The following is an 18,100-nucleotide window of genomic DNA, read 5'->3' as shown; positions in this document are numbered from 1 at the left end:
GCCTGACGGTAGAGAAGGGGCTCGGTGCATAGAATAGCACCGGTGCACTGGTGCGCTGTGCTGTGTGTAGAGATGTTCGGACAGGACCTTCGCTTGACTCCGAGACCCCCTGGGAAACTGTGGGGCCGGGGCTAAACCTCCCGCGGCAGCTGTACGCGCCAAAGCTCGCTAATGATTGGTCTCCCACTCTCCCGGTGCTTATTAACACGCGATGACTCAGCGAGTGGGATACCGGTTTTGTGGGTCCTGAGGCGCCGGGGCGGGGGCTCCGGACGCCGAGTCTGCTGTCAATCCGCCGGCGAGCCGGTAGGAGGGCCGTTGAGCACCACGGAGCTTATGAATAGCAGTTTGAAGAGCCCCGGGCACGCCGCCGGTGATATAAGAGTCCACCGGAGGGTTAGATGTCGCGATATACAGTCGAGAGAGAGAGACAGCTCGAACGCCTTGACTGTAGATCGAGGGAGGGCACACCGACGAGACAGACATCCCGCTGAAGATTTCGCTTTCTGAGACACCAGTTACTCCTCACCTCGCACACACGGCAGAATAATAATGGCTGCCCTTAAAAAGATAGCCGTCATCGGTGTAAGTACATAGCCCTGTCCCCCCTCCCCTCACCTTGCTCCCCCTTACCTTCCCCTCCGGACTCCAGCATTGACCAGTGGCCCGCACGTGGCGACTAAAATAGGGAACGGGCGACCTCGGCCATGTCATCGTCCAGCAGTTGGTTGCCGCCGGCATCTTCGACGTTGCCGTCGTTACCCGAGACTCCCGAGACACACGAGGCAAGATCCCTACGGGCGCCAAGGCCGCTGAAGCCGACTACGAGTCCCTAGAGAGCCTGACCGCAGCCTTTCGAGGCTTCGACGCCGTCGTCTGTACTCTGCCAGGCCATCTGGAAGCCTTACTTCTGCGCATTCTCGACGCCGCCATCGCTGCGGGCGTAAGGCGCTTCATTCCCTCAGAGTTTGGCTCAGATCACCGGCAGCCGGCCGCCCACTCCGTCCCTCTCTCCGCGAGCAAGATCAAGGTGGACAACACACTTCAGAAAGCCGCCGCAGAGGGCCGCATCGAGTACACGTCCATCTTGGGAGGACCATGGATCGAATGGATCATGACTTTTGAGGAGGGCATGAGCATCCCAGAGCGCAAGTTCTTCATCCACGACGGCGGCGGCATCCCCTTCGGCCTCACCACGCGAAAGGCATTCGGCGACGCGGTTGCGGGCGCGCTCAGGCACCCCGAAGAGACCAAGAATCAGATCTACACGATCGAGGTCATCAGCCTGACTCAAAACCGCATCCTGCAGCTCGTCAAGGAGGCCCTGCCCGACCTCGAACTTGAGATTGTCCATGTCAACACCAAGGAGCGTTACGAGCGAGGCGTCAAGAAGCTTGTTTCGGGCGTCTTTGACATGTCTGTTGTGGGAGACATAGTTTTGAGATTCGTCTTCGACTCGGAGCTACAGCTTACGTCCGACACCAAAGCCGCCAATGAGTTGCTCGGTGTCGAGAGCATCACCGAGAAACAGTTCAAGGAGCTCGTCAGATCCTTGGCCAACTGAAACTGGGGCCGCCAATGGAAAGCAACGTTATGCGCGTGCCTTACGTCGTTAAGCACAGCAGAATGTCGGTCAAAACTAGCAAAGAAACGTGTAATAGCGACTAGTATTCATAGAAACCAATTGAGAACGGCTGAAACTCAAAGAGGTCTGTAAAGATCCGACGGGAGGTTCCATGAGCCTGGAAAATTTTGTAAACCCGCGGCACTATTGCCTCAAAGCGGACATAAGTCGTTACGCCAAAAAACGCCAAGCCAGCGCTACAGCTCTGCCTAAAGGCCTCTAGACCGTTAGTCTGATGCTCTAAAGACCCTCCTAGAGACGGACAATTAGAGTTGCCCACGGCCGCCGGCTATCCACTGGCCCTCCCCTGGTCCGGGATGTGGGCGGCGTCTCCCGAATTGCCGGAATAGGACATGGCACGGTGCCTACGATGAAGCTTAAATGAGTAATGAACTCGTTGGCGCCCATCGACAGAACGGACGGACGGAACCAACAACAGGACCAGACGAGAACGAGATGCAGCAAGAGCTTTGACAACAGCCCTGCGCAAATCGCCAATGACGATGGCAAGATCAAGATGAGAAACCCAACGGTCGCGACCAGTCACTCTTTGGGAGCTGATGGCGATTCCCACAGACGGATACGGCCCGACAAGAAAACGAGATGATGATCGATGACGGCACGAGCCCAACGATGCAAGGCCCGAACAGACTACGGCCCCTAAGCCGGGGATCAACAACGCCATCGGGTTCATGTCCCGAGTTGGCACCAACCCTCATCCAAACTTGGGCCGAAGTTCGAACAAACTCAAGCACGGCAGCAACACTCAACTAGTCAGAAACGCTTTCTTGGATTTCTCTGTTTTGCCGCTCCACGGAGCCGACAACGGGCCCGTTCAGAACCAGTCCTACAGGGCCGCTGGCGAGCCTACGTGGCATGGAAGTTTAAAATAGGAATATCTAGTCGAGGGCAGGCAGCGCAGGTTGGCAAATACCCCGCCACACAAAGTCCCTCTCGTGAAACCGTGCGCCCACGGACGCTCAACGGTCTCGTCGGCACCCACGCCGTCTCATTGGTCAGTAACCAGGTTTTAACATGTCTGTTGTAATGTACAAGTTGGGGTGAAAGAGGGTAAAAAAAGAGGTCTTTGCCCTGGAACATTTTTATATACATTCTATAAGGTAAGCAATACTGTTGGTGATTCGGGGCTTGTTCCGAACCTGCGCTTGCGCTTCCACCTTCCGGGTATCGATAGTCCGGGTCTAGTAGCTGTAGCGGAACTGCTTGTTCTCCTTATCAGTCATCGAGGCCCAGACCTCGGGGGCCATGAAGGCGTCCTCGGACTGCTGCTTGGCCCCGCGTCTCTTGTTCTCCCAGCGGTAGTAGGCGTACAGGGCCAGCGTGACGACGGCGCAGCCGGCCTGGGTGCCCATGACGGCGATCTTGGCCGGGCGGTAGTCGGGGGCGTCGCGGGCCTGGAAGGTCTGCGGGCCGATAATGTTGCCGAGGGAGAAGGATCCGCTGACGATGGCGGCGGCGAAGGCGCGCTTGGTTGCGCCACCAAAGTTGGCGGCGGTCCACTGAAGAATTTTTCCCGTTAGACACACTTCTTCTTTTCTTCATCTTCCGTGTCTCACTCCAAAACTTCGCGTGTGTAGGGGACGAGGAGGGGCTAGGCTACTTACGGCGTAGAACACAGTCAACGGAGCGACGACGGCGTTGACGAGGTAGATGCCCGCGAGGCAGCCGGCGCGGTTGCTCACGGGGAGGAAGGACATCAGAGCGCCACCGATGATGCTGGAGCACAAAATTAGCAAGGTGTTTTCTTATTTCTACCGTTCCGTTCTCTCCTCTCGAACGATTTTGTTTGTGACTTACGCTGGGATGATGCAGGCGACGATCCAGGCCCAGCGGTTCGACTGGTAGCGAATACCGTATCCGACGAGGAGCGTGAAGAAGATGCTCACAACACCGGAGGGCATGTTCATCAAGGCGGCGTGCTTGGAGTCGTAGCCCAGGTTGCGGATAAGAGTGGCAGAGTAGGTGGTGACGACACCGCTGGAGACGGAAAGCTGCGGGGTTGTTAGCGAGGCTAGAAAGCTGTTAGGGGGTTCGCGGTACGCACGAGGACAACGGCAATGGTCATCAGGTACATCTGAGGATCCATGAGCGCCTCGAGGATCTGCTTGGGACGGAACTTGCGGCTCTCGATGCCGGTCTGGTTGACGCTGACATGCTTCAGCAGGGCGACCTTCTCGGTGTCGCTCAGCCAGCGGGCCTTCATCGGGGTGTCCGGGACGAAGAAGAAGGTGGTCAGGCCGATGGTGACGGTGACGCAGCCGAGGACGACGAACATGATGCGCCAGCCCGCGAGGCCAGCGCCGGGGGCGACGTGCTGGAAGCCGTAGGAGATGGCGCCGCCCAGGATCTGGCCGAGGCCGAGGCCCAGGTACCAGAAGGAGAAGCGCGGGGCCTGCTCGGACTTGGTGTACCACTGGGAGCTGATAAGCATAAGGGACGGGCCGATGGTCGCCTCAAAGATTCCCAGGAAGACACGCGAGACGAGCAGGGAGGTGTAGTTGTGCGCGGCGGCACCGCAGGCGGTCGCGGTGCCCCAGAGGATCACGTTGATGCCCAGCCATTTGGCGGCGGGAACCATCTGGAGGAAGTAGACTGCGGGGTGTGGGTGTCAGTGCATCCCTCTTTGCTTTTCCGAAGCCTCTCGTCCACGAGACCAGCGCTTCGCTTTTCTTCTTCCTCAAGCGAGGCCGGGGAGGGCCCAATGGGAAACATACTGTTTGGAATCTCGAAGCACAACAAACCCACGAAGAGGAACGTGGCAATGTTGGAGAAGTCGTTTCCGACCAGCTTGAGGTCCTTGTTAAGACCCATCACGGCCGCGTACTGTTGTCACTCATCAGATTACTGTTTTACTCTCAGGAGATACGGCTGGACCGCAGAAGCAAGCGCCCGGGCAGTCCAAGCTGAATAAGGGGGCGAGACGCACGTTGAGGATGACCTTGTCCAGGAACTGCATCGTGTAGCATCCGAACATGAGAGGCACGATGTGCCAGTCAATCTTGCGGCGGAGCGCATTGATGTCGACCGAGCTGGTGTCGCCGCCGGCCTCGCGGTGGTCGTTGAGGAACTTCCAGGCCGCGTCGACGGAGCCGGAGGACGAGCCATCGTGGCCGGACGCAGCCGAGCTCACGAGGTCCTTGGGGTTCTTCTCGTCCATGGACATGGCGCGTGTCTGGAACTAGGGTGTTTTCGAGAAAGAGGTTAAAAACTAAAGTGAATTAAAGAAGAAAGCAATATGCAAGCGCAAAGTGGACGAGTGTGACGTGACGCCCTGGAATTACAAGCCCGGTACGACCCAAAAGCACGATGTCTGTGATCGACGAGGAGGGCGCACAGGCTTCCGCTGCGGAGCTGCTGAACACTTAGAGTTTTGCTGATCAGCGAAAATAAAAGAGGTGTCAGATGAAGAAGAAAGAAAAGCGACGACGAGGAAAATAAAACGCTGTCGGCCGAGAAGGGATGGGATGGGATGGTAGTAATGAAGAGAGGGAGGAAGAAGCAACGAGGGAGGCCAAGAGCTGATTCGACCGCTCTGATTAATCCTGCAAGTGTAACTGCTACCCCTGTTTACGTCGGGCAAGGTGATGTTCCCATTCAATTATGAATCTGGTTCCGATTCTGGTTCGAGGAGGGCCCAGAAGCACGGCGTTGTGGTTCTTGTTGGAGCTGCTTGGAAGATGCACCTCACACCAAGCTGCGAGCAAGTGCTCTCTACTACATCCGCCCCCTCGTGGTGCAGCATTTTTCAACATTTCCTTTTAATGTAACCCATCCTGTACCTCTCAAGCCAAGCCTCTAAGCTACCTGGGAGCTCGTAGTGCCGTACGGCGCAGCTCCCCGATCCCCGCCTGCATTTTGCAAGGTTTGCGCGGTCGGGGGGAGGGGAGGGGATTGCAGGGTTACGAGGGGGGGACCCTGGATAGCTTTTTGTCGACCAGGGCCGACCCTCGCCTCGTCACTCTCGCCAACGAGCTCACCTCACACCCCCTCCTGGCCACCGATGCACGCAACCTGGACCTCCAGTTCGAGAGCCGAGCATCGCCGTCTACGGACGGATAGGATGAGACCAGTGACAAGGTGAATGATGCATCCTCAGCTGAGGACTGGATCCAGGTGAAGGCGCAGAAACGGTGGGAACAAGAGACCAGTGGCCGCCGTTGCCAGCATCCCCGTCGAGGGCCCCATTGAAAGCAGTCCCATTCATATCCGGCCGCATCGCAGGTGAGCCTATGATCGAGTCCCAAAGCCAAAGCCAAAGCCATCTGCTCCCATCTCGCCAGACCGGCCCGCTCTCCAGAGGGCGCGCGCGGGGATCCAGGCTGATGGTGGCGCTCTCTGCTGATTCTTATCTCCCCATCCACCGGAACGAGGTCCGTAATGTGGCGGCGTTGTTAAAAGAACGTCCACCTGAGAAACAGCAAACGGGTACTGAGCCCACCAGCTGGTCCTGAACAAGAGTCATGACGCAGAATTTCAGGACTCTGTAAACCACAAAAAATGAGAGATAAAGTGCTTCGGAACCGTGTTCTCTGGGCGGGGGCAGTGCGACCGACCACGTTATTGTTGGGGGCGCCTTTTTTAATAACAGCAAGGCGGGCTTCAAGGAGCGTGGACGGGCAGCGCGGTATTTGCTGGACATGCCAAAGTGTCAAATTTACGCTTCTGCTGTCGAACGATATTAATCTTCTGCCCGGGTCAGAGGTTCGCACGACATTGTGTCGAGCAGAAACTTTCGCCTCGCCTTGCCTTGAAGCGAAGAGGCGGCACAGCAATAGACGCACCGTTTTGACGGGTTTGACAGATACCGTCCGCTCGTCTCTTCCCGTCCCTCCCACTCCATTTCCCTTCTCTCGCCGCAATTGACCACTCAAATCTTCTTTGGGGAATTCGGAGGTGGTGTGCGGTCACTTTTTTTTGTCGGCCGCCATCTTTAGCTTCCAACGTTTCCATTCCCAGATGCAGCTTAAACAGCGACGACCCATGTTCATGCGCCGCCGTAGCTTGTTGCACCATCCCTCTCCAGGGACCGAAAGCGATAGCTTAATGTTCTTTTGTCATCCCGGCCTCCTGCCCCTTCGGATGGCACTCCGGACGGCATAATGGAAACCGTGGAAGCTTGAGAAGCGAAGGAAGAAGCAAAGGTTCGGAAACGAGACATGCGTGTTTTTCTTGGCGGAGGATGCCCAGTTTACACACGCACCCTGCCCCGATTTGCCTCAGCCAGAGACCACCACCGCCGTAGAGAAGCGATGCACCTGTGCATTCGCGGCGGGGACCTCGTTGATCCCCCAAATAAGCACCCAGGCTTCTCGGCTTTTCCAATGTCACCTCGCAGAGGTTAGAGAACAGCGAATCCACCCGGAGTGGCATCGCTGATTTCCTCCGCGCTCCGTGAATATGCGGTGCGGGCCCGTTCATTGGCCATGCAAGGCCATGCCAGTCTTGGCCGCGCACGACTCCCGCGGCCTGGCAAAACCCTATCAAATTGTTCGGAATTGGCGTGAAAGATGCATCCTTGCGATAGTTGAGACATTTGAGGATCGGGCTTTTCCTTTGGCAAGGCACCCCTCAGCTGCGATGTGCCTCCCACGCCAGATCAAATCACTCCCACGGCCCAAAAGATCCCTCCATCTCTCCCCTAGGTCCCCTACCTTACCCCGTCATCGACCACCACCCCCTCCTCCATCTAAAATGTCGTGACCCAGTCGGTAGCAGACTTGCAAAGGGGCTTACCGAAACTGCGGAAAGGTCGAGCGGGAAGACACCAAAAGCAACACTTGTCACTGGCCCAGCTGCCTTATTCGCGGTGGATAAGGTGATCTCCCAGCCAGCAGCACACAGAAAGGAGCAGGGCCATAGGTAATAAAGATTAAAGCGGCTCCCCCTAGTCCTCGTCGATTCAACGCCCTCGTGGAGCTGAACGGTTCTTCGGCCTCTCCACCATTGTTTGTCCCTTGCTTCCCAAATCTGCAGGCTAGGCTTCTTCTTTACCAGTCGGCCGGCGCCTCCTTCAAAGTCCCCTTACTTGTTGGCTTGATTTATTCACCTCTGGTCCCTTCGCTGATTTCCTCGCGCGTGTTGGTTGTTGTCTTGTAAAGTTTGTTCATGTCTTGAAGCCACAAACGTGTGCGGCTCTTCTTTCCCATCGGTTTAGTCTACTGGGTCACAAACGGCAGCTACCCGCAGCACATTACACCATGGGCTGGGTATTGAACGCCACTCCCGAGGTCGAGGCCATCTCGCAATGGCCGACCATCATCGCCATCTGCACCGTCTTGTCGGTGCTGTCCGTCCTCATCGTGGGGTCTCGACTGTACATTCGGCACACCGCCAGAGGTCTGGCTTCGGATGACTGGATGTCTCTGCTTTCGGTGGTTTTTGCTCTCGCTTACTCTGGTCTTACCATCGGTCGTAAGTACACACAGCTGTCATCCTCATAAACATCTTCTGACGATTACAGAAACGAGATATGGTCTCGGTTTGCCCATCAAGCTCCGTCCCAAAGCGAACTTGATTCAGTACACACGCATCAACTTTGCCGGCCGCCCCATCTACCAGATTGGGATCAGCTTCTTCAAGATTGCGCTCTTGATCAGTTACCTGCGCCTGCTCAAAGGCACCGATCAGAAGAGCTACCGAAGGGTAGTCTGGATGACCATCATCATCGTGTTTATCGCCCACTTGGGATGCGCATTTTCCCTTGTTTTTGCATGCACTCCTGTAAGAGGGTTCTATACCACTATGATTACACATTATTAACTTTCCCCTCTCAGGTTGCCAGGTCATGGAACCCGACACTCCCTGGCACATGTTTAGCGCCAGGCCCGTCTTTCACCGCGTACGCAGTGGTCACCATCGTCTCTGACGTTGTCGTGGCCCTCCTCCCCATCCCGGTGCTTCTCAAGCTCAACATCCGCTTGGAGAAGAAGGTCGGTCTCATCGCCATTTTCCTGCTAGGCCTCTTCACGACGCTCTGCTCGATTCTTCGCTACCTCGAAATCAACCGCATCCAGTTTGGCGACGGAAACTCAACAATGCTGGTTTTGTGGGGAACCATCGAGTTCAACGTTGGTGTAAGCAATTGCCAAGCCCCGGCTGTTCATCTCATGATGCTAACGAGCGGCACAGAACATCGTCTCCTCGCTCCCCTTCCTCGCGCCCGTGTGCATGAAGAAGGCGAAAGACTACCGCTCGAAGTACTCTGGCGGCTCCTCCCACGGCCGCAGCGGGATGAAGCACGCCGAGCGGTACAAGCTCAGCGACATGAACCACGACAAGAGCGTCTTCGCCTCGGCGAACCACAGCAAGGGCGACAACGGCAGCGAGGAGAACATCCTCCCCGGCAACATTATGAAGTCCGTCACGTACAGCGTCCAGGTCGACGACAGAGTACAAGGCAAAGGGTCCACACGGAGGAGGGATTCGAAAGATTCGGTTTGAGTTTGGACGGAATGATTTTACGGTTGACACAGCGGCTACGGCACAAAACATAAAAGATGTACATGATAATGTGTAAGGGTATTAGAACAAGAATCGAGACATCGATAGATCTACAAACAGGCGTTCGGGGGCCATTTTACCATCATCATCACGAGTTTCAATTTTTGTGAGCGATCACTTCCCATCGGGGGGACTCCAAAGTCCGACCCCAGAGTTGGATCTAGACGAGGGAATCCTCAGTATCACCATCTTCCCGTCAGCGAATGCGACTCTCGATCGGAAATCATGAGCAGTAAAAATAGGGGACATGGCCTGCACGGGCTGCTGATCGCTCTCCACCAGCCAACTGGGGCACAATTACGTGGCTCATGCTCATGATTCAATCCCCCTCCAGATCCCACTTCACGAGGAACATATGGGGAGTCGAACGATGAGCAATGCAAATCTTTCCCACTCTCAATTCCCCAGAATGCGGTGTACGCGATGGCCACGGCGATGCACGTCTATTAATCTAAAGTGGTATCCTGAGTCTATCCTGAATTTATCTTACTCTTCATCAAAGTGAAGCTTCATCTCCCGCTTGCTGAGGAGCGGGCTCGTAGGGCTAATCTTGGGCCAGTCGTGCGCGTCCAGACAGGCCCGCCGCGACGCCAGCACGCCGGGCCGCGCCCTGGCGACGACGGCATCTTCGTAGACGTCCATGGCCGCCCTGAGCTCCGGGAAGCCGGCGCCGCTGCCCAATTTCGGGCCCACGGCCTCTGCGAAATCCAGGACGTCGAGGATGGCGTGGTTCGCACCCTCGCCTCTGTCTGTGCGTGCCGTCAGCCATCATCATCGTTAATTTGAGACGAACCCTTCTCCCGAGGGATCCTACGGAGAAACCCATCGGGTAATAAGGGGGATGGAAGCCAAAAACATGAAAGTTTCAATGCTATAGGGGCGGCGACTTACACATTGCCATGGCGTGGAAAGCGTCCCCCATCAACACCGCGCGTCCTGATGAACGAAGGCCCTTTGGTGGAGGATAGTCGAAGAGGCCGAGTTGTTTCACGTCGGTGTCAGCAGGAATGCCGAGTGCAAGGGAGCGAAACGGCTCCGACCAGCCGCTGGCGAACGACCTGATGAGATCGAGTCTGCCGCCGTTGGTCTCCGGAAATCCCGTCGGCTCCGGCTTGCCCAAGAAGCCCGGACGATCCGGCCACGAGATGCACATCTGGCAGCTGTACTTGTCCGCGCTGTCATCATTGTTGCCGGGGGCGTCGAGCACTGCGGAAGAACGAACGCACAAAGTTTGTGTTAGTCTTTTCCCATGCCGCGCGCATCCAGAAGGACGATGCTAGGGGGGGTGGATGAGGAATTGGGCATAGCTCGAGATCAAGGTTTTCTCCGCCCTTCGATAGCGCGCTGGGGATTTGCGCCCACGGTCAGGGACAACCCTGCCTCGGCGATACGGTTGATCTCGGATCATCGTCCCTCACCATCGTCGGGGAATCAGAAGCCAAGGAGAGGGGAGAGAGAAATCGAATGCAACGTTGGATGAGAAAAGATTGACAAAGAAAGTGTACTCACTGCTAAGATACAGAAAAGTGTCGTTCTGAGACGACGTCCCTTGCAGGAAGAAAGGATCAAGCTTCCGGATCGGCTCCATCTCTTCGGGGGACAGAAACACCTTCAGGCCAAGAACCCGGACCGGGATCCGGTGCCTCTGATGGTGATCCGGGAAAAGCTGCGTCCGCACTCGGGATGCGCCTCCGTCGCATGCGACTAGCACGCGACCGGCGCACGTTGAGCCGTCCTCGAAGGACACGATGACGGAGTCCTCCTTTTCCTCGTAGCTAGCGAAGCCCTTCCCCCACTATATTGCAACTCAACATCAGGATCTGGCGCGGAGAGGAGAAAACACAGAGAGCCCCATAATCTAAAAAGGTAAAAATCGCGAATCATACCTGGATGTCGATGCCGGTCGCAACAAGCCGACGCAACCTCTCCCTCGTAACCCTGATCCGCAGGCTCTCCGGCGCGCGGGGGCTTGCGCCCTTCAGCTCGCCGGTGCTGAGGTCGAAGAAGGGGAACGCGGAGGCCTCGCCCCTCGCGACGGCGGCGCGGTCGACGTAGGCCTCGGGCAGGCGGGCGACCAGGTCCTCGGGCAGCAGGGACCGCAGCGCGGGCAGCGACCAGTGCAGCGTCAGGCCCCAGCCGACACCGCGAGTGGTGAGGTCCGTGTCGCGCTCGAAGATGCGGAAGGGCACGCCGGTCTTGCGCAGGTGCTGGGCGAGCAGCAGGCCGCTGACGCCGGCGCCGATGATGATCACGGGGAGGGGCCCTTGCTGTGCTGAGGTGTCTTGGACCGCCATGGCTGTGGCTCTGTGTCTCGGTAAAACGGCGTTTGACGAATTATGGATTAATGGTAGGGGGTGTGTTACTCGGCTGGCAGACCAAGACGTTTTGCTTTTTGATGTGCGGTGCAGATGCAGCGGTAGCAAGCGTAAGCAACAGGGCGAGCAGCCAAATGAAACGCAATGGCGGAAAACGGCACCAATGACAACTTGATGCTGAACTGCAGTTGTCGTAATGTATGTTACCAGTGGCGTGTATTAGCAATTGGCGCTCAGCTTGCTTGTCTTGGCTGTGCTATGTTGGACTCAGTCACTCAGTAGGCACTTCCGGTGCTTGAGATGGCACTTCCGATGCTTGTGGACGTCCAATTTCACTCTGTCTATCCATAGAGGGCCCCGTTTCTCAACTTATCGAACCACTCCGCTGCTAATGTTGAACCGAAAACTCTAATCCCACTTCCCATGCCCTGGACCCCAAGTGGACGAGGACGCAGAGTCGCCTGATGTCAGGGGTTTTGAGGGCCAGGATCTCCTAGCGACAGAGACCCTTGGCACGGGAGGATCGCGGAGCACCTCCCCGGCGCCACTGTCCACACCACCTAAGAGACGCCGTCGACGGGTGCTGGCGGCCTAGAGACCCTTACGGCAGCCTCCCGGCGCCATTTCCTTCAGCGACCTCCCTAGGTGGTAACTTCGCCGGTAAGGCAGAGCGGGAGCGGGAGGGAAGCGGAGGGCGTCTCGTCGGCTAAGGATCTCTGTCGTATTTCGAGGTCTGTGCAACCGACAGAGCGCGGCGGTGGGATGCCGCAACCACACTACGATCTGACAGCATCGATATCTGTCAACCCGTCTTTGACGTCTGTCGATGACAACCAATTGACTTTGGGCATCGATTGTCCATCCAAAGAAGCCTCACATGAAGAAGCATCGAGTTGTCCAGACAGAAGAGGTGGCTGCGAAACCACACTCCTTCGTCCTTCGGTCTGGCTCAGCGAGCCAGGGGATGCTGGCCCAGCCAGGACCGCTAATCTCAGAGTGGCTAAAGGGGGTGGAGGTAGCAGGCACAACCAAAGCAAAAGTTCGCAACTGGGCCCGTACATAATTCCACCGAGGAGCCCTGCCCACAGGGCGAAGAAGAGAAAAAAGTGGTCGGATTTCGTGTTGGTGTGGTGGTTTCTCCTCCTTGCAAGTTACCATTTCTCCTCCCCCAGAGCCACACAAGCTCGCCGCCCTGCCCTCCAGTCCATTCATGGCTAAGCATTTTCGCGAGTGGATGCTTCTCCGGGAACGCTATGCCGTGACCCAGGCAAAAACACAGAACAGAAAACTCCACTGTCGTCGACTCTTTGTAGCGCACCAACCGCGCAGCCAGTCAACGACATTTCCCAAAGATGGTCGCATTCGTTACCAGACCACCAGCCCTTTGTGCCTTTCCTGTCCCTGAACTTCACAAGGGATGCCTTGCCGGCATACAGGCCGCTCTGCCCTCTGAGGCCAACCCATTGGCCCATTTTACGCCACGCCAGACCTGGGTTTCGAGGGCCTGAGCATATTCCAGCCTCTTAAACCCGAGATATTGGATGACATTGAAGCTTCCTCTGTTCGTTTCTTGGACCCGAGATTGATCCGGGCCCCCTCAAACATGAACTCACTGTGAGCATGCCAGAACTCCCTCTCGATTCGATCGCGCGAGGAAAGATGCGCCGAAGAGAGTACCATCGGCCGCAGATCAGACTTTTTTCTCTCTCCCGCAGTCCCTACCGGTCAGCCATCCCAAGAAAGCACCCCCTGTTTATGGGCCGATGCAGCGCAACGGCGCAGCGACGCACACCTTCCAGCCTACGTTAGCTGCATCCCACGCCGGTTCTTCTCGGTGATTTCCCTCTCGCATCGCCGCCACGAATCTGGTAAGGCGTCCGGTTTCCGTGTCATGTAAACGAGGGAAATCCCGCCCGAAACCGTTCCTGGGTCGTAATAGCGTACGGCGCAGCAGCAAAACGGTTGTCGTAAGAACTTTTTTTCCTACTTAATTTTCCCGTCGAAGCCTCGGGATGGAACGTAACGTTGGCGGCGGCGGCACTTGTCGGTCCTTTTCTCTTGGTCTCGATTGATCGTTCCATCAGAGCTACGGTAGAGCTTCACGCCCACCGTTAGTTCAAGGTTCTGACTGTTTTCATTTGACAAGCAAACCATCAGATCGAACCCGTCTATGGGAAATGCCCCGACCACTGACGTTCTGATTACGAAACTGATGGTGCCCGCCCCTGGATCTGACCCCCTCAACGACACCGATCGCCTGGACATTCCAGCGAATGGTGCGGCGGATGCGAGCGATGCGCGCATACTCTTGCGTGCCTTATTATTTTCCATGTGTTCTGGGTTGCAGATGCAATGCATAAATCACGCCGCACCGAAACTCGCATCTGCCGACACGAGGAGCCAGCCAAGGTGCCGTAATGCAAGTTCGTTACGGACGCAGTGCAATGCTATTCACACCGTTCATTCAACGTGTCTCCCGTCTTCAGATTAGATCCAGATACGAAAATGACAAAAGAGTCACGACGCAGCCGCGCACATTTCCACTTGGTCGGAGTCCCTCCGCCGCCCTATCTACCCTATCGCCAAGCAGAACCATCATCTCGCGCGCCTCGACTGCCTGACGGCCCCTGAGGCAAGCGACGCAAGCGACGCGAAGCGAAGGGGGCCAGATTCCTCCCCTCGAGCCTTGGAAATCTCTGGGAATCTTTCCTCCGGTGGAGTCGTAGGCGAGCGAGCGGGGGGTGCCGTGTTGAAGATTTTTGATGACCACCACCCCTCCCAGGGTCCCCAAGCTGCGCAGGGGAGGGCGCGGAGGACCCATCAGGGCTGCGTCGACGAGTGAGAAGTGACAGCATGGGGGCCAGATGCTATAGCCCTGTCGATACAACGCAAGCCATGGGCTCTTCATAGAGTTTTGCTCGTCCATGGTACCGATGTTGCTTGCCCTTCAGAAACCTGGGATATTGGTCCGGAGGTCTGGATGAGGTTGTTGGCGCCAGAAGGGGCGATCGAGCGGCGACGAATAACATCACCATGTCCGGCGGAGAAACAGTGGTGAGCCCCGGCCGATGGGGAGTCCCAGGTTGCAGGTGAGGAGTCGGGCGTCCGCCGACGGCATGGAAGCATCTTGCTGCCCGTCGTGTGTCGTCCTATGAAGTTGTCCAGACCGTTGAGTCCAGGGTCCTTGGTGCAGAAATGGATTCATTCCCAATTTCCTGGGTTGGCTTGCATGCAGACAGGCCACTGGTTCCAACAAACACGGAGACATGGTGCTTTCAGTGTCATCGGAAAGTAGCTCCGTCCCGGTGAAGTTTTCTCGTTCCCAATCCAGTAGTCAAGAGCCGTCGCGTATGCCTTGCGTAATCGAGCGGTTTTTCCATGGGCCCGTGGACGATGTCTCAAGGGAGAACTTCGGGTCCGACCATGAAGAGCTTGCCTAAGCTAACGACAGACTCGGGAGACATGTATGTTTCCGACGTTACATCATGATTCATGACTCTCGCCCATGAAGCTTCGAAGGGGTCGATGAGAGCTCATCTCACTTTGCTGTCACGAGGATGTCTTGATGTCTTCGCCCCTGAACCGCTCACAATACTTTACTCAACGTTAACTGACTTTCAATAGTCTAGACTCTGTTGGCCTGTCGCTGGCAGGCTTCTCTTACACTCCCTGGTCACATAACACACCCTGACTTTGGGGGCGTTTGAGACGGTCTCTTAAGTCTGCGCATCCGCAAATACAGCTCCTAGCTACCCTTTAGTATGCGTGGCGCTCCGTTATGAAAGTGGCTGCCTGGCTAAGAACGGCCGCTAACGACGAGCTCAGTCTATGTCTCATCCTTCGTGAGAAGTTTGTTCAAAGATCGCCTCACTCATGATTGAATCATACCACGAAGAGCTGCAACATTCTGAAGAAGTGACACGTTCATCACGCGCTTGTAGGGATTCTCATCCATGGGCAGGTGTCGCTACTGCAGGCTCCACGCGTTCGCAGATACGATGGGACTTGCCTTCGCAAAAGCCACCCGGCATAGCTCCGTAGGTAGCCGAGGAAGGACAAGGGAGCCAGAAAGTTACTCAGGCCAGGAGCAGTATTGGAATGGGGGTCTTTGGGCCAAGACCGAATCAAGGGTCGTCTAGTATTGGCATGGAAGGATCGGAGAACTTCACTACGGGAATTACACTTTGCGCTAGTGAAACAGAGTGCCTGTAGATGGAGACGACTGAGGCTTCATTGGAGATACTGCCTATGGATACCGTGGTTCTGGGAAAGCTTCGTTCGTTGAAACTGGCTTATATGTTTGATACAACATGCGATAGATGTATTACTTCTGGGGACACCAATGCTACCTTCAATGTTGCAATGAGGGAAAAAACGATATTTGAGCCCGTCGAGATGGAGTATTATCTTAGCCTGTCAGTCGCTTGGATTGGAGCCTACAGGATGTGAGAGATGGGTTTTGTGACGAGTTTTGATATCCGCGGGGACACTTCTAACTAAACGGGCAGATCACTTCCTGCTATAACAAAAGACCACTCCCTCTGTGAGTCCCTTGTTGCTGGTGTTGCTGTCATTTCCGTCGTCCTCTTCGTCGTCTTCTCCGTACTTTTTACTGCTGTGGTATTTTCACTATCCGTCCAAATAGCAAAAGCCTTCATAAATGGACCTGTAGATAATCATAGGTCAGTCATGAGGTGACTGGATGAATTCCATGTTTGTTCCACGCTTCGCATTAGTCACTAGATGAGATGCCGTAGAAAGCTCTATGGCCCAGCCCTTAAGACTAAGGTACAAAAGACATTTGAGCATCCACTCACTTGAGCTTGGTGGCAGAACTCGTATATCGAACATCTCATTGTGAGGTTAAAGAATTAGTTACTAATGAGTTATTACAAGGTGTTCAATAAATAGTATGCGCGACATGACGTTAAAGAAAGATCAGACGCCAAGATTCAAAGTCTTTTCGCATTCCATCAAAGCAGAGCTTAGCAAGGACATTCGCATATCCTCATAAGTCATCGTGATCGGAAGCCACCTGTACCAACTCGTGTCCGGCAGCTTATACCACGCAGGACGGAAAGAGTTGCTGCTTCTTCCATCGTCCCTATAGTATGAGTTGGCCTGGAAGTCGGGAACCTGTAGCGACATCCCAAATCTTTCCACTCCTCCCGCGTCGATGCTGGAGCAGGTGAGCTCCTTCGAGCACGGGTCAGTGTCCTTGGCACTTTTGGCCAAAGTGTAGCCGTTGAAAGACTGGTCCATGGGTTTCATGTTCACCTCGCCCCAATACATGTCGCTGATTTACGGATTCGAGGTTCCGATAACCAGCGATGGGCCCCCGGGGATGTATCCCGTGAGCTGATCCTCGGTGGTGAGGTAGAAGACGTAATCGGTGCCGTACCAGGACTCCGACTGGAAAGAGCCGTATTGATGGTAGCGGATATATTTGTCTTCTACCCAGGGACAACTGTGGACCTTGATCCTGAAGCATGTGTTCACAGGCGAGGGCGGGCAAACCGTCTCTGTAGCGACAGTGCCTGCCACTGTAGCCGTTGCGAATCCCATGCAGCGTGTGGATGAGATCATGTGAGTGTATGTCGGGAGGGGACCCTGTGCATTTTTCGTGATGGTCCCGGTGGCAGTGACTACCCCCGACGTCGTAGTTGTGGTTATTGTGTAAGTGTTGGTGTGATGTACGTCTAAGTTGAAGGAGGCCTGTACTTGATGTGCTTGGTGTAGAAATTCTAGCTAACGTTCCTTAGCGATGCTATTTCTTCTGGTGAGGGGGTAATGCCTAGTACTGGTAGGCACCGCTTAGTGCTGCCTGCCTGACTGCTATTAAGTATGGTAGAGTTACTGTTGCTAAAACTGATAGTGTTGGTGCTGTAGATGAAGTTGTCGACTAAGAGGTTGTTAGTTAGGTAACCGCTTGTTGCTGTGAAAGAGTATGAAGAGTTGATACTGGTGATGGTCTGTGAGGTGATGAAGGGGTTAATGTGGACTATGCTGTAGATTTTGACTTTGATCTTAATGATCTATCTTATGTATGGTTTGAGACTGACTGCTGAGCCCTGCTTGAAGGAAGGGAAGGTGAACTCTATAGATGGCTGCTAATTTCTCTGGTTTGTTAACCTGCTCTGGAGGATGTTGATAGAAGTGTTGGTATTACTTTAGGAGAAGTGAGCCCTGCTAGTGATATTGACTTTTGAGTCTGTGCAGAAGTTGAAGTCGACGTTAGCACTGGTGTAGGTCGCATCATTGGAGGCACCACCGGCGCAAGTGCGTGCTGAGTTCTCCCATGCGAAAGCTGTGGCGGGTGTCTGCACGTCTTCCAGGTAGCATTTATGCTGGTCGTAGACATAGGCTACAGCAATAAAGGCTTGTTCGGCATCGCAGGCCTTGACGCAGGCCTCGAATGTCGGTAAGTTGATACCCTTATAGTCGCCGCCGCCGTAATCACATCCGCAGAGAACTTCAAAGTCCAATTAAATTTGAAAGCCAAAGAGGTGCTAATTAGATGCTTATCTGTGAGAAGCTCATTGAATCGCGGGGCTAAAACGGCCGCCATCATTACCACGGAGGACTAGCGAGCACCATCACCCATCAGAGTCAATCTAGACCTCCGCTAATAGTCTACACA

The 18,100-nt window shown here is 55.3% G+C and overlaps 5 protein-coding genes across 5 annotated transcripts; 2 read left to right on the top strand and 3 right to left on the bottom strand.

Annotated features, from left to right (window-relative positions):
- Window positions 1–552: 552 nt before the first annotated feature.
- Window positions 553–1,564, top strand: CGGC5_v005091 (Isoflavone reductase-like protein P3; the record flags this gene model as incomplete). The annotated part of the gene is made up of 2 exons (XM_032031936.1): window positions 553–585; window positions 689–1,564. The coding sequence occupies 2 exons, from the start codon at window positions 553–555 to the stop codon at window positions 1,562–1,564; spliced, it is 909 nt and encodes a 302-aa protein (XP_031893547.1).
- A 1,262-nt stretch (window positions 1,565–2,826) lies between these two features.
- On the bottom strand, window positions 2,827–4,808 carry CGGC5_v005090 (Thiamine pathway transporter THI73; the record flags this gene model as incomplete). Its single annotated transcript, XM_032031924.1, has 6 exons — window positions 2,827–3,144; window positions 3,250–3,361; window positions 3,443–3,636; window positions 3,690–4,237; window positions 4,360–4,468; window positions 4,572–4,808. 6 exons carry the CDS (start codon window positions 4,806–4,808, stop codon window positions 2,827–2,829), a joined length of 1,518 nt encoding a protein of 505 aa, XP_031893544.1.
- A 3,034-nt stretch (window positions 4,809–7,842) lies between these two features.
- Window positions 7,843–9,085, top strand: CGGC5_v005089 (Satratoxin biosynthesis SC1 cluster protein 4; the record flags this gene model as incomplete). The annotated part of the gene is made up of 4 exons (XM_032031914.1): window positions 7,843–8,056; window positions 8,106–8,365; window positions 8,419–8,718; window positions 8,774–9,085. 4 exons carry the CDS (start codon window positions 7,843–7,845, stop codon window positions 9,083–9,085), a joined length of 1,086 nt encoding a protein of 361 aa, XP_031893545.1.
- A 546-nt stretch (window positions 9,086–9,631) lies between these two features.
- On the bottom strand, window positions 9,632–11,439 carry CGGC5_v005088 (putative FAD-dependent monooxygenase; the record flags this gene model as incomplete). Its single annotated transcript, XM_032031903.1, has 4 exons — window positions 9,632–9,894; window positions 10,037–10,351; window positions 10,655–10,940; window positions 11,032–11,439. 4 exons carry the CDS (start codon window positions 11,437–11,439, stop codon window positions 9,632–9,634), a joined length of 1,272 nt encoding a protein of 423 aa, XP_031893550.1.
- A 4,959-nt stretch (window positions 11,440–16,398) lies between these two features.
- CGGC5_v005087 (uncharacterized protein) lies at window positions 16,399–16,752 on the bottom strand (the record flags this gene model as incomplete). The annotated part of the gene is made up of 1 exon (XM_032031892.1): window positions 16,399–16,752. The coding sequence occupies one exon, from the start codon at window positions 16,750–16,752 to the stop codon at window positions 16,399–16,401; it is 354 nt and encodes a 117-aa protein (XP_031893551.1).
- Window positions 16,753–18,100: the final 1,348 nt, after the last annotated feature.

This window comes from Colletotrichum fructicola, assembly GCF_000319635.2.
Source record: "Colletotrichum fructicola Nara gc5 chromosome Unknown KSG_Nara_v1_contig03, whole genome shotgun sequence".
Lineage (NCBI taxonomy): Eukaryota > Fungi > Ascomycota > Sordariomycetes > Glomerellales > Glomerellaceae > Colletotrichum > Colletotrichum fructicola.
Note: the sequence above shows the minus strand (reverse complement) of the source record. Positions and strands in the feature narration are given on the sequence as shown.